Source organism: Apodemus sylvaticus, chromosome 9, assembly GCF_947179515.1.
Source record: "Apodemus sylvaticus chromosome 9, mApoSyl1.1, whole genome shotgun sequence".
In the NCBI taxonomy this organism is placed as follows: Eukaryota; Metazoa; Chordata; class Mammalia; order Rodentia; family Muridae; genus Apodemus; species Apodemus sylvaticus.
In genome coordinates this window covers 123,830-137,571 of record NC_067480.1, presented here as the reverse complement: position 1 = coordinate 137,571, position 13,742 = coordinate 123,830, and the positions used below count along the sequence as shown (strand labels likewise).

The 13,742-nt window shown below is 39.6% G+C and overlaps 1 protein-coding gene across 1 annotated transcript in view; it reads left to right on the top strand.

Moving 5' to 3' along the window:
• Positions 1-13,742, top strand: part of Enosf1 (enolase superfamily member 1) — a 37,703-nt gene that overhangs the window by 21,380 nt on the left and 2,581 nt on the right. The window contains 6 exon segments of the mRNA XM_052193350.1: positions 511-597; positions 4,692-4,827; positions 9,610-9,651; positions 13,218-13,344; positions 13,591-13,624; positions 13,626-13,677. Of these exon segments, the coding sequence (XP_052049310.1) occupies positions 511-597; positions 4,692-4,827; positions 9,610-9,651; positions 13,218-13,344; positions 13,591-13,624; positions 13,626-13,677 (478 nt within the window).

Genomic DNA, 13,742 nt, shown 5'->3' with positions numbered 1-13,742 from the left:
AGTGGCCAAATGTACCATGAGGGAGACCTCTATAGGACATTAGAGACCACACTCCATTGCTCTTCTTTGTATGACCAAGTCCCTTTCCCTTTCTGGAGCCCTTCCCCATAAGAAACAGATTAGTGCAACTGGGCTCACTGGAGACAAAACTTTCTGTGCAAATAACTAGCAAATGTATGGACCTTATGAGCTCTACTTGCCTTTTCTGTTTGGACTGGAGCCTGTTTGTTTTTACCTGTTTGACATAACAAAATTTCTGGGAACTATATTAGAGATGCAACCTCTTTTTCTGGTCCCTTCACTGTGGGTCAGCAGATAATTCAGAGTCATTGCCCTGATACTGAATAAAGAGATGCAGTTTGTAGTATTTCATGTGACTTGTTTAAAGTTTGGGAAGAACAGAGGTTACTAGAAAACATGGTCTATGAATGATTCACAGAGACTCACTTCTACAGAAAATCCAGGTGTTCTTGCCAAATTAGAGACATGTTTAACTAAGTGTATTTGTAGGTTTAAAGTAAAAGTTGGGGCTGATCTTCAGGATGACATACGAAGATGCCGCCTCCTCAGGGACATGATTGGATCAGAGAAGACTTTGATAAATATATTCTCAAGATATTAAGACATGGAAACTTGATGAATGTTTTCTGTGGTACTGTGACTCTAACTCCAGGATGTGTCCATGTTAGATAAGCACTATACCATTGAGCTATAATATTCATCCCCAGCCTGAAGTCTTTTGTTCCAACCAAGGATTAAGAACATGGACATTTTTTATAGCAAGGCGGTGGTGGCGCACATCTTTAATCCCAGCACTTGGGAGGCAGAGGCAGGCGGATTTCTGAGTTCGAGGCCAGCCTGGTCTCCAGAGTGAGTTCCAGGACAGCCAGGGCTACACAGAGAAACCCTGTCTCAAAAAAAAAAAAAAAAAAAAAAAAAAAAAAACCAAACAAACAAAAGACATTTTTATGATTTATGGTGGTCTTGTGATAGGTGAACTCTCTCTCTCTCTCTCTCTCTCTCTCTCTCTCTCTCTCTCTCTTCTCTCTCTCTCTCTCTTTTTTTTTTTTTTTTTTTGATTTGGTTTTTTCGAGACAGGGTTTCTCTGTATAGCCTTGGCTGTACTGGAACTTACTCGGTAGACCAGGCTAGCCTCAAACTCAGAAATCTGCCTGCCTCTGCCTCCCAGAGTGCTGGGATTACAGGTATACACCACCACCGCCCAGCATGAACTCTCTTTTCAAAAGCTATGAGATCTGATTAGTTTTAGTTTTCTAATTCTACAGAGCCAACTATGTCTGATCTGAGCAAGAGACCATCCTTTTTGTTAATACAGGTGATCCTGAACAAGCAGTCTTCCATTGTCACCACCCTAGTGTGTAAATCATTAACCTCTCTTAAGCAGCTTATCAGAGATAGGTTCCAAACAGCCATTTTTTAATGAAGCATTGAGGTTTTAGCTGAGATAAGTAAAAGGACTTATCATTCCTATGTATTATAGTTTTTATTATATGTAAATTATTTTATGAAAAGAGTCACAGTCAGATTTTTTTATATTTTAAAAATAAGGCTTGTTTTGTTAAAATCAATTTTGGAGTACTTAATGTAAAACCAGAAGTCCCATTATTTATACATGAAATAGCAATGCTTTTGTTTCATGAGGTCATCCCCATTCAAATAATTTATGACAAAATTTGATCTTGAGTCTGCTATACTGTGGTTCTCAGAGTATCCTGTAAGGGAATTCTTACCACTTAGACTATTTATAGAATCTCATGTCCTTCTCTATCTTCTGCAAGTGTAATGAGGTTGATGGCAGAAGAGTGGGCCCTATCTCGAGCTCTGCACAGCAATTCTCTAGCTTCCAAGTAATATGATCGTGAGGAGAAAGCTAAAGCCTAAAAAGCAAGGCCTGGACTTAAATTTACCACCAACTTGGCCTACTGGTCTTGAGTGATTTACTTAACTTTCTCAATAAGCCAGTTTTTATTTGTAAAACAATTAATATGAGCTTCCTTATGGGATTATAGTAAAAATAAAATGGAACAAAAACCTATTAAGTGCCAAGAAGAATGGGTGTTTCGTTAGTGATTATTTGTTAATATGTCAGATACCTGGTGGGCAATAGTCAATTTGAGCAAACTCAGTGTTGACTGTGCATCTGATTCAAACGATAACAGGGGAATTGATGAGATGGCTCCACAGTTAAAGGTATCTGTTGTCCAGTTTAAGAACCTGAGTTCAATCTCCAGGATCATCAATGTAGAAGGAAAGAACTGACCACCACAGTTGTCTTCTAACTTCCACTCATGTGTGTGCATACACATATACATGAGAGGAGACACACACTACATAAGTGAAATAAGGAGCTAGAGAGATGGTTCTGTAATTAAGAGCATTTTCGGCTCTTGCAGAAGACACAGGTTCTGCTCTAATCCTCATAACCAGCTGTCAAACTAGTTCCATGGATCAGATGCCCTCTTCTGGTTTCTGCTGGCAGCAGATGCACATTATGGCAAAACACTTATATGCTTAAAATAAAAATACAGCACTCAGGCTGGAGACATGGCTCAGACAGAGGTTAAGAGCACTGGCTGCTCTTCCAGAGGTCCTGAGTTCAATTCCCAGCAACCACATGGTGGCTCACAACCATCTCTGATGGACTCTGATGCCCTCTTCTGGTGTGTCTGAAGATAGCTACAGTGTACTTACACATAAAATAATTAAAAAAAAAAAAAAAGGACTCAGTGGATCCAACTGAAAGGTTAGCAAAGAGGTTAGCAAAAAGATGGTCTCTTGCTCTGATGATATTTGGCTCTGTAGAATTATAAAATGAAAACCGACCAGATCCCATAGCTTTTAAAGAGAGTTCACCTATCACAAGACCAGCTTAAGTTTTTAAAATGTCCATGATTTTTTTTTCCACATAAGGACATTATTTAATTGGGGCTGGCTTACAGGTTCAGAGGTTCAGTCCATTATCATCAAGGCAGGAACATGGCAGCATGCAGGCAGGCATAGTAAAGGAGGAATTGGTAATCCTACATCTTCTTCTGAAGGCTGCTAGCAGAATACTGGCTTGCTAGGATAAGGGTCTTAAAGCCCACACCCAGTAACACACCTACTACAACAGGGCCACACCTTCTCATAGTGCCACTCCCGGGCTGAGCATATATAAACCATAACTTTTCACTCCTGGCCCCCATATGCTTGTTCAAACATATGAGTAATAGAGAGCCATACCTAAACATAATGCAAATTATACTTGCATAACTTAAAAAGTCCTCATAGTCTATAACAATCTCAACAATGTTAAGCTCAAAGTCTCTTCTGAGATTCATCTAATCACTGTAATCCCCAAAGCAAGACAGGAAAACAACTAGAAAACTCCAAACTCTATATCTCCTTGTCTGATGTCAAAGCAGTCTTCAGATCTCCAACTCCTTTTTCATCTTTGTTGACTACAACAAATCTTTATTTTGGGCCGGTTCCACTCCCGGTTAGCAGCTTTCCTCAGCAGATCTCCCATGGTTCTTGCATTTTGAATGTCTTCGGACCTTTCAAGGCAACTTCGTTGTTACAGCTTCTTATTCCCATGTCTGGGATCCACACACATGATCTTCTTGGCTTCTCCAAAGGGCTAGAGTTACTTTTCTAGTTCTGCCCTCTGTAGTACTCTAAGCTCAGGTTGATCCACTCCATTGCCACTGTTGTTCTTAGTGATCATCCCATGATACAGGCATCTCTAATACAGGGGTCTTCCATTGCAACTAGGCTTCAACATCAGCCTCTCATAAGCTCTCTTCATGGTGCCAAGCCTCAACTCCTTTGTTTCACCCCTTCGGTCCTGGGCTGTCAACTACAACTGAGACTGCACCTTCACCAATGGCCTTCCATGGCCTCTCACAGTGCCAAGCCTCAGCTGCTCTTCATGCCCTCCTCAAAACCTTCATTCCTTCCAAACCAGTACCACCTGTGTGACTTTTACATATTATCAAGTACAGCTGCAGCATAAGGTACATCCTTGGCTATCTCTGGAACACAGCTTGATGCTTTCAGGAAACATTTCCCAGATGATTTCACCTCAGTGATGCTGGTTTTGTTGTTATTGTTGTTCTTCTTCCTCCTCTTCCTCCTCCTTTTCTTCTTTTCATTAGATATTTTCTTTATTTATATTTCAAGTGTTATCCCCTTTCCTGGTTTCCCCTCTGAAAACCCCCTATCTCATTCCCCCTCCCCCTGTTTCTGAGTGTGCTCCCCCACCTACCCACCCACTCCTGCTTCCCCAGCTTGGAATTCCCCTACACTGGGGCAGCTAGCCTTCAAAGAACCAAGGGCCTCTCCTCTCATTGATGTCTAACAAAGCCATTCTCTGCTACATATGTGACTAGAGCCATGGGTCCCTCCCATGGTTGGTGGTTTAGTGCCTGGGAGCTCAGGGAATGTCCATGTTCTTAATCCTTGGCTGAAACAAAAGACTTCAGGCTGGAGGTGAATATTAAAGCTCAATGGTAAAGCGCTTATCTAACATGGACACATCCCATCCCTGAGTAAGTACATCTCATAACCCAGCCCAGGGCACTTGTAGACATCACAGCAGTTCTGTGAACAATGCAGTAGGTTGCATTAAATTAAGGCATCTTCTCCCTGGAGCCACAGCTCTACAAAGAAGTGAGAAGTCTGTCCTTGCAGATGATGGATGCCAATGAACGGTGGGATGTGCCTAAGGCAGTGTAATGGATGTCAAAACTAGCTGAATTTAAGCCACTGTGGATTGAGAAGCCCACATCCCAGAAAGATGTCACGGGCCATGCAACTATTTCTGAGGTAATAAAGCTGCTGCTTCTGTTATCTCAGTCATTTACTGTTTATTTAGTGTTCTTAAGTGGTTAGGACAATTCCTAAAATTCTCAAAAATTGTCATGGCAAAAGTCCCATGTTTGCACCAAAAATAACAACCCCTCTTGAAAATGAGAAGCTAATCACAGGCCTTCTTGGGCCATAAAGGAATTGTCCCCATTCTATCTTGGGAGAAAATGGCTTCAGGGCCATCTAGTTTTATCTTTTTGGAGTGTTGCCTTCTAAGACTGGTGCGGGCTGTATGGAATATATTTTCAATTATTCATACAGTGGTCCTATCAAGCTGCTAGTGTGTCCTCAAAATGATTTTCCACAATACCCAGCTAGCTATTAAGCTAGCCCAGGAAAGTGTTTCTGTCAGTTAGGGAATCAGATTGCCTTACCCCCAACAGTTTAGCCTATTTAAAGGAAAAATAAAGATTCATAGAGAGATATGTACACTAAAGGTTTATCATTAACATTAGTGGTGATTTAATAGTATTTTAATAATTTTTAACTCCTGTTCCAGTTTTCCAGGGGCAGATGGGTCTCTCTAATCTGCCTTAATATTTTTCTTCTTTTTTCTGCCTTAATATTTGTTAGACTAGGTTGGTTAAATGTATTTTGTCCTTATGATTTTTCCACTTTTCAGTGTGTTTATGAAGATCTTTTCAAGATAAGGAGCACCTGTACTTTATTTGCCCAGAATAAAACAAAATGTATGGATTCCCCCAGAGGACTCAAAAATTAGGCTTTCAAACAAGAGATTGCCTGGCTATTTTCTGAGAGCCTTGAAACAATTTCACAGTAATTGAGGGGCATCTGCGTTGCCTAAAAGGTTCAGATAATATATTAGAACTCAGGAACTATGTCAGGGTAAGTGGCTACTGTTGTTCAGGTCCTTAGCACTGATCTTCAGAACTAGAGTACTAGTTGGCTCATGTATAAACTAAACTTCCATCCTTAGATCCAAGCATGGTCTGTAAGAAACTAAAGGCTGTAGAATTAATGGAGAAATAAGGCAAAACTGGTTATGAATTTGAATCATTAGACCACAAGAACCCATCATCTCAAAACTCTGGCACCAAGGCCTATCTCTCCCGCTGGGCACAGGTTTGGCCAGTATCTGCCTCTAATCTCCCTCTTGCCTGTGCATTGTACTATGTATTAATATATTAATTTAGCTCCTGGACAACCCCTGCCCTTTAAGAAATATTTTCCCTCTAAGATGAATATGTGTCTTACTTTTCTATTGCTGTGTTAAAGCATCATGACAAATGCAACTTACAGAAGGAAGGATTTATTTGGGCTTATGGTTCCAGAGGGATAGAGAGATCATCATGGTAATGAAGGATGTCAACAGGCAGCTGACATGTCAGCTAGAGTAGAAGCTAAGGACTCACATCTCACATATGAAAAGCATGTGCTCAGAGCCTGCCCTAGTGACATATTTCCTTCAGCAAGGCCACACACACCTCTTTAGCCTACCGAAACAATGCTATCCACTCAGAACAACTAGTCAAACACCTAAACTTATGAGGGGCATTGAAACAACCACACTTGGTAGGTGTATTTTCTCATTTTCTGATTTTTATCTTTAAAGTGTACCCCTGAGCTAGAGAGATGGCTCAGCAGGAGATAGTTACTGCTGCTAAATCTGAAAACCTAGTTCAGTCACCAGGATCCACATGATACAAGTCATCCTCTGACTTCCATATATACTCTGTGACACATATATAGACCCACACACATGTACATACAAACACTAACTAACAATTAATTGAATTAAACTTTAAAATAATTTTAGAGAAAATACCATTTAAAATAAAAAATAAAACATAACTGATGGAAGTGAATTTTTTCCTTCCTTTCTTCCTCCTCTTCCCCCAAAACCTCCCTCCCTCCCTCCCTCCCTCCCTCCCTCCCTCCCTCTCTCTCTCCCCTGGGAAGAATCTTGTTTTAAGTTATGGAAGCAACCTTGATGCTTCTGGTTACTATTAGGATGTGAGAATGGAGACTCAGAGCCATTCTCCAGTTCTCTCAGTATATTAGTGTAGAGTCTACTTAGACCAGGCACCCTCTAGAAGCCTGTGTTTAGGGAATGTTCTCCTTTATATAAAGAAAAATAAATAAAAACACTTTAAGCCTCACCCAAGAGGAAATATTGAGATACATAAAAAGAAAGTGGCAAAATTGATGGGTCTGAATGCTAAGTGCCTAGTATGGTAGAAAGAAGCTCATAATGGGGAAAGGTTAAGACAGAGATGAGGGTGGCTTCACAAAGGGTAGTGTAGAATTAATGCTAAGGAATGTCACACTACAAACCACACCCTTGGAGTGACCATAGCTGCCTTTGTGTGTATTTAGGCATGCATGCATGTGGAGCCAGAAGTCAATCATTTCTTAAGTGCCATCTGCCTTATTTTGAAACAGGGTTTCTCACTAGGACTCAGCTTACCAATTTAGACTGGGTGGCTGGCCAATGAGCTACAAGGATCTACCTGTTGCTGCTTTCCAGTACTGGGTACAAGCTCATATATATCCTAGATTGTATTTAGGAATTTCTAAATATATAATTACAATCTGTTTAGACCATGTTTTACACACACACACACACAAACACAATCTCAGTGCTGACCACTTGGTATTGAATAACTGATTTGGAGGGTTTTTCCTTGGGAGGACTGTTTATCCTGCTCTAGGCATTCCTCAGTTGCTCATAGTTCTCTGTTGAGGCCCTGAGAGTTTCCCCCTTCTATGTCTATTAGCATCATTGTTTAGATCTTGTTGGGGCAGCTATGTTGATAAGCTATGTTCCTTTCTAATTCCACCTATTTACCTGCAAATCAGGAATTTATATTTCTTTACAGCTGTATAGTATCCCATAGGGTGTGTGTATTACATTTTTATTATCCATTCATCAGGAGAAGTACATTTAGGTTGTTTCCATCTCCTGGCTGTTGTAAATAGAGAAGCAATGGACATGGGTGTATGATAGATTTATTTTTAGTGTTTTGATAGTTATCCACAGATTTCTAGACTGGCTGGATCAGACTGCAATTCTACCAACAATGAATGAGGGTTCCCTTTTCCTCCATAGCCTCTCCAGCACTTGTTTCATTGAGCTTTGCCATTCTGGCTGAAAAAAGATGAAATCTCAAAGTTGCTTTGATTTTTCACATCCCTAATTGCTAGAGACAATGATTTTTTTTTTTTTTTTTGCTATTATTTTGAGAACTCTTCTGCTCAGATTCCAAGCCTGTCTTTTTTAATGAGTTATTTATGGTTTTTTAAATTAGGTATATTCTTTACACTTGAAATGTCCCCTTTCCTAGTTCCCTCCTCCCTCAAAAATCTGGTAAGCCATCGCCCCTTCCCCAATCAACCCACCCCCACTTCCCTGTCTTGATATTCCTCTACACTACGGTATCAAGTCTTTCCAGTAACAAGGGCCTCTCCCCCATTTTGTGTCCAACAAGATAATCCTCTGCTGCCAATGTGTCTGGGGCCAAGTGTACTCTTTGGTTGATGGTTTTGTTCCTGGGAGCTCTGGAAATACTTGGTGACTCATATTGCTGTTCCTCCTATGGTGCTGAAAACCCCTTCAGCTCCTTTGGTCCTTTCTCTATCTCATCCATTGGGGACCCTGTGCTCAGTTCAATGGCTGGCTGAGAGTTTCCCCCTCTATATTTGTCATGCACTAGCAGCCTCCCAGGTGACAGCTATATCTGGCTCCTGTCAGCAAGCACTTATTGGCATCCACAACAATGTCTAGGTTTTTTGTTTTTGTTGTTGGGTTTTTTTTTCTGGTTTTTTTGTTTGTTTGGTTGGTTGGTTGGTTGTTTTTTTTTGTTTTGTTTTGTTTTTTTGTTTTTTTTTTGGTTTTTTTTTTTGGTTTTTTGGTTTTTTGGATTTGGTTTTTTCGGGACAGGGTTTCTCTGTATAGCCCTGGCTGTATTGAACTGGATAATATCCTGAGCAAAGTAACCCAATCACAAAAGAACACTCATGGTATGTACTCACTGATTAATGGATATTAGCCTAGAAGCTTGGAATACCCAAGACACTCACATATCAAATGATGCCCAAGAAGGAGGAAGAACAAAGTATGGATACTCTAGTCCTTCTTGGGTTTTTGTTGTTGTTGTTGTTGTTTTTCATGTATTCTGAATATCAATCCTCTGTCAGCTAGCCAGCAAAGAGTCTCTCCCATTCTGTCTATTTCCTTTTCACTAGACTGTTTCCTTAACTATGCAGAAGAGTTTTAGTTTTATGAAGTCCTACTTGTCAATCATGGTCTCAATTTCTGGGCAAATGGGGTCCTATTTGTACCTATATCCTGAGGGTATTGCTTATGTTTTCTTCTAGCAATTCCAGTTTCAGGTTTCACATTTAAGCCTTTGACTCATTTGTAATTACTTTTTTGTGTGTGATAATAGATATGGTCTAACTTCATTCTTGTATATGTGGGCATCCAGTCCCAGGACCATTTGCTGTCTCTTCTGTATTCTACGTTTTTGACATTTTTATTGACAATATATTAAAAGTTTTTAAGTTCAGGGCTGGAGAGATGGCGCGCGCGCGCGCAGCCGCGCGCGCGCACACACACACACACACACACACACTGGTATGGATATCCTCTTGCCAGGCTTTAAACTTTACATGGCTCAACAGCAGGAATGTTTCCTTCAACTGTAAAAATATTTTTAAACATTCAGAGTTGCAGTTCAAACACTGGAAAATAACACCAGACTGCCTATTTTTTTGCAGGCACTGGCCCCATTAGGAATTTGTGTTGCCATAGAAGAACAAGTGAGTGATATACCCTTGTTATCACCTCACTGACCACTGACTGAGAGCACAGTCATTTTGCATTAGAAGTTGGGCAAGTTTTATCATCTTTAAAATTGGTGTTTCATTAGAGTCCAAAGTTTTGTGGCTTTTTCCATAATTCATGAGACTCAGGTCACTGGTTTGTTTTTCTCTCTAAGCAATTACTCAGAATTAACAAGACAACTACTTATTTCTGTCAGGGCATTCAGACCATAAGAAAGGCAGTTTCCAAACAGAGTGTGATATCACTCTCTTGCGCTTATAAACTAAACATTAGTGCCACCTATACCTGCTACAGTGAGCCCAAAGGTAGAGCAGGGTGAGGAACAGATTTTCAGTCTTCCAGCAAAGTGAACAATACTACCCTACCACTGCCCCATTTTATCATTGTGCCATCTGCTTGTAGTTGTCATTGTATTCCATCCTGACAGAATTCCACTTGCCAGGTGATACAACAGTAATCCCTTTATAAAGGGAGAGCTGGTGTGATTTATACTTGACTCACATTACATCTTTAGATTTGACCCTCTGCACTGTCAGTGTCACCTCAGGCTAAGTAAGAAGAAAAAAAGAAAGAGGAAAAGGGAGAGAGGGAGGGTGACCACCTTCTCTCTTCCATGTCAGGAGCCATAAAAGAACTCTAGAAGAGGATTCTCATCAGGAACAATTTGGTAACTTGATCTTGGATTTTCAGGGTTTCATAATTGTGAGAAATAAATGTTAGCGAGACCACTTAGTCCATGTCATTGGTTAAATCAACTCAAGATCAACAGTGGAAGACGTATCTGTGCTAGTGCCTAAATGGAGATGCTTGGAAGTATCTGGGGATGATGTAGTAATTCCAGAAAGAATTTGGGCATATGGATATTATAACTTGTTCTCAGGGAGTGGATGATAAATTATGGAAATATAATATCTTAGATTTGGGATATAACTACTCATTTGTTTAAAGATAAAGCAATGGACACAAGTTAGTGAAGTGAATTACTTGAGATCAAAAAATGACATAGAAGATGATGGACAGGAAGTAAAATTTAAATCCTAAAATTACATTTAAATATTCAGGAGAAGAAAATTTATACTATAGTCTCATTTTCTTACTTGACTTCAATTTATACTGCTGGTCAAGAGAAAAATATTTAAAGCAGCACATTTTAGCTGATGTTTAAACAAGTTGTGTAAACAAGCTGACTGTGAATGAATGATGAGGCTGTAAGGTACTCTCATATATTAGGCAATATTAATTCCTGGGACAAAAATACACTAGTAAATTCACTTAAAAGGAATGCTGCATATTGGCTCATGTTTTTCTTTTTTCTTTTCTTTCTTTCTTTTTTTTTTTTTTTTTTTTTTTGAGACAGGGTTTCTCTGTATAGCCCTGGCTGTCTTGGAACTCACTCTGTAGACCAGGCTGGCCTCAAACTCAGAAATCCATCTGCCTCTGCCTCCCAGAGTGCTGGGATTACAGGCATGCGCCACCACCGCCCAGCTGGCTTATGTTTTCTGATATATGGTCTATGATATGGACTTTGAAGCAGGGAGTACATAGTACAACAAAGTAGCTCAACCATGGCTGCTAGGAAGCCAAACCAGAAAAAGACTCAGGAATAAATAAGCCTTCAAAAGCATAACCCATCTTCCCTCATCTTCTTAGTAGCATCCTTCATTCAACAATTACCTCTCTTGATAAGTCAATCACTAAGAATTCACCAATGGATTTCTCACATTAATGACATAATGAAATTGCTGTCTTTATGATCTAGTTATCTCTTTATACTCCCACCGTCTGAGGGAGTTGAGGTGGGGAGGCAAGCCTGTAACATTTGAGCCTCTTGTGACTATTCATAAACAAAACATAAAGGGATTTTAATTCCACATGCAAGTCCTACAACCAGCAGCAATGAGTCACTTGTGAAGGGTAGGGGATATGAAGGAAGTATCAGAAAATAAAGGTATGTGTTAGGACTATGACTTCATCCCAGGGAAGTGATGAGAAGCCAGGCCAGAAAACTTAAGCTTAGCCCATGTGAAGACACCTTTTTTAGGGAGTATGAGGACCTGTACCACCTCTTTCAAGTTGCAAAATTCTTCTCTCATGCTATACAGTTCTGGTTTCAGATAACAAAAGTAAAACTGAACTAGCTCAATGAAAGCACTACAAAAAGAGCTTGAATCCTTTCCAGACCCATCTAGACTTTTGTTCCTTTCAAATGGCAGTTTCATTCTTTCTCATTGCATGGACAGAATGAATGTGAATTTTTTCTTACCCAGGAACAGAAATCCCAAGAAAGAGACTTGGTGGAGAGGACTGTCTCTCGTCTAATCAACAGTGATCTGTCCAACATTAAAGCACTAGAATGTAGTAATGTGAGTGGATTTCCAGATTCATAAGAACTGAGGGAGGTCATTCCTGCTCATTTGTGGTTGGTTAAATAATGAGTTATTTAGTCTCTCCTGAACCACACCCCCCACACACACACACACCTGGTTTTAAGTCTCAGCCATACATTTTAGTCAACTAATAAGATTTTATAACAGCACAGTGCAAAGTGGCGAAATACAGAGATCTATTTCTGCCTCTGGCAATTCAGGTAGCATGTCCTTCCCATACCAGGTAGAAACTGTTCTCTGTGAGTGTTCATCCTTGTGCTAATTCAGCAGACACAGGAAGTTGATGAGAGCAGACATGTAAAATAGTAATTCTTTTGTATTCTGTTTTAATCTTTATGGCCCACTCTGGATACCACATGTATGTCTGTTTCTAATTGAGATCTAAACTAGTCTTTAAAATATAAGATTAATCACTATTGAATATGGCATGCTTCTATAAGTTACAACATTCATGTCCAGTTTGTAGGCTAAAAGCTGTTGGTAAAATGTCAACCTATGGCCAGGTCAACTACTATTTGATTCAGTAAGAACCAGGAAAATATGGGTCAAGACAAACCGAACTGAGATTTAGACACAAATCATAGGTACACTGGCACATAATTGGTGGAAATCAACTCTACTGAGATGGTAACATCTATGATTGTAACTAAAAGTCCTCTTCTGCTAAGAATTAGTCTGGAAAATATAGGTTAAGTTAGAACATAGAGGTCCTGCAGCAATATATAGAAATATTTAGCAATGGCAGTATAGGAGTTATTATTTTCCATTACTAAGACTTGGACTAAGGGTTTCATGCATGCCAGGCAAGTACTAATACTCTCAGTCCCTTGAAGTCAATCAATGAAGTCAAAGAAATCCTCATAATAGGCACAACTAGAAAATAACATGAAATATTTATACTGGAGTTACAATGTAGCTATTTTAAGTTCTTCCCTTTTCAAAAATAACTATCACCAAAAACTGGACTCCCAACAAAATGTAGGAGCTGAAACTCCCTCCAGTTCCCTAGAAGTAACTTGTTTTTGTCACTTAAATTGTTATTGTGGTGACAGAGGTAATAATGAACAGCTTTTATGGAGAAAAGGTATCAGAGATCATAGAAACAAAACCCAATTCTGTTGGTGTTATGTTGAAATGTTTAATTCTATTTCCAGTGTCACAATAGAATGATTAAGCAACTCCTACATAAGAAGGCCTTGCAATTTCTCCAAATGGACAGCTGTAAACTGGGGAGTATCAATGAAAACCTTGCAGTACTACTGGTGGCCAAAAAGTATAGAAGTAAGGATGATGTGGAAGCTGTAGACCAAACCTCCACCCTACTCCTACTAGCCTTTAGAACTCATGGGTCTGTAGTTTGCCTTTTCTCTAAATATGTATCTTTAATCAGAGTGACTTGGTTGATTTCCATCCTGAAATTTTATCCCTAAATATTAAAAAAAATGATCGAGTCACCTGTAGACACTAACAAAACCCAGGGATCTCTTTGCATTACTTTTGCCTTAAACTGAAATATCTTTCTTCTAGTACCTGTCTGCCCCTGTGCTGATGAAGCTGGACTCTGAACTGGTACAGAACTTTATATCAGTCTCTGCCAGACTTCAAAACAGGTTAGTAACATTAACTCCTCTCTTACTGCAATAATATCCTTTGATCCTAGACAGATCTTTGAAAATGCT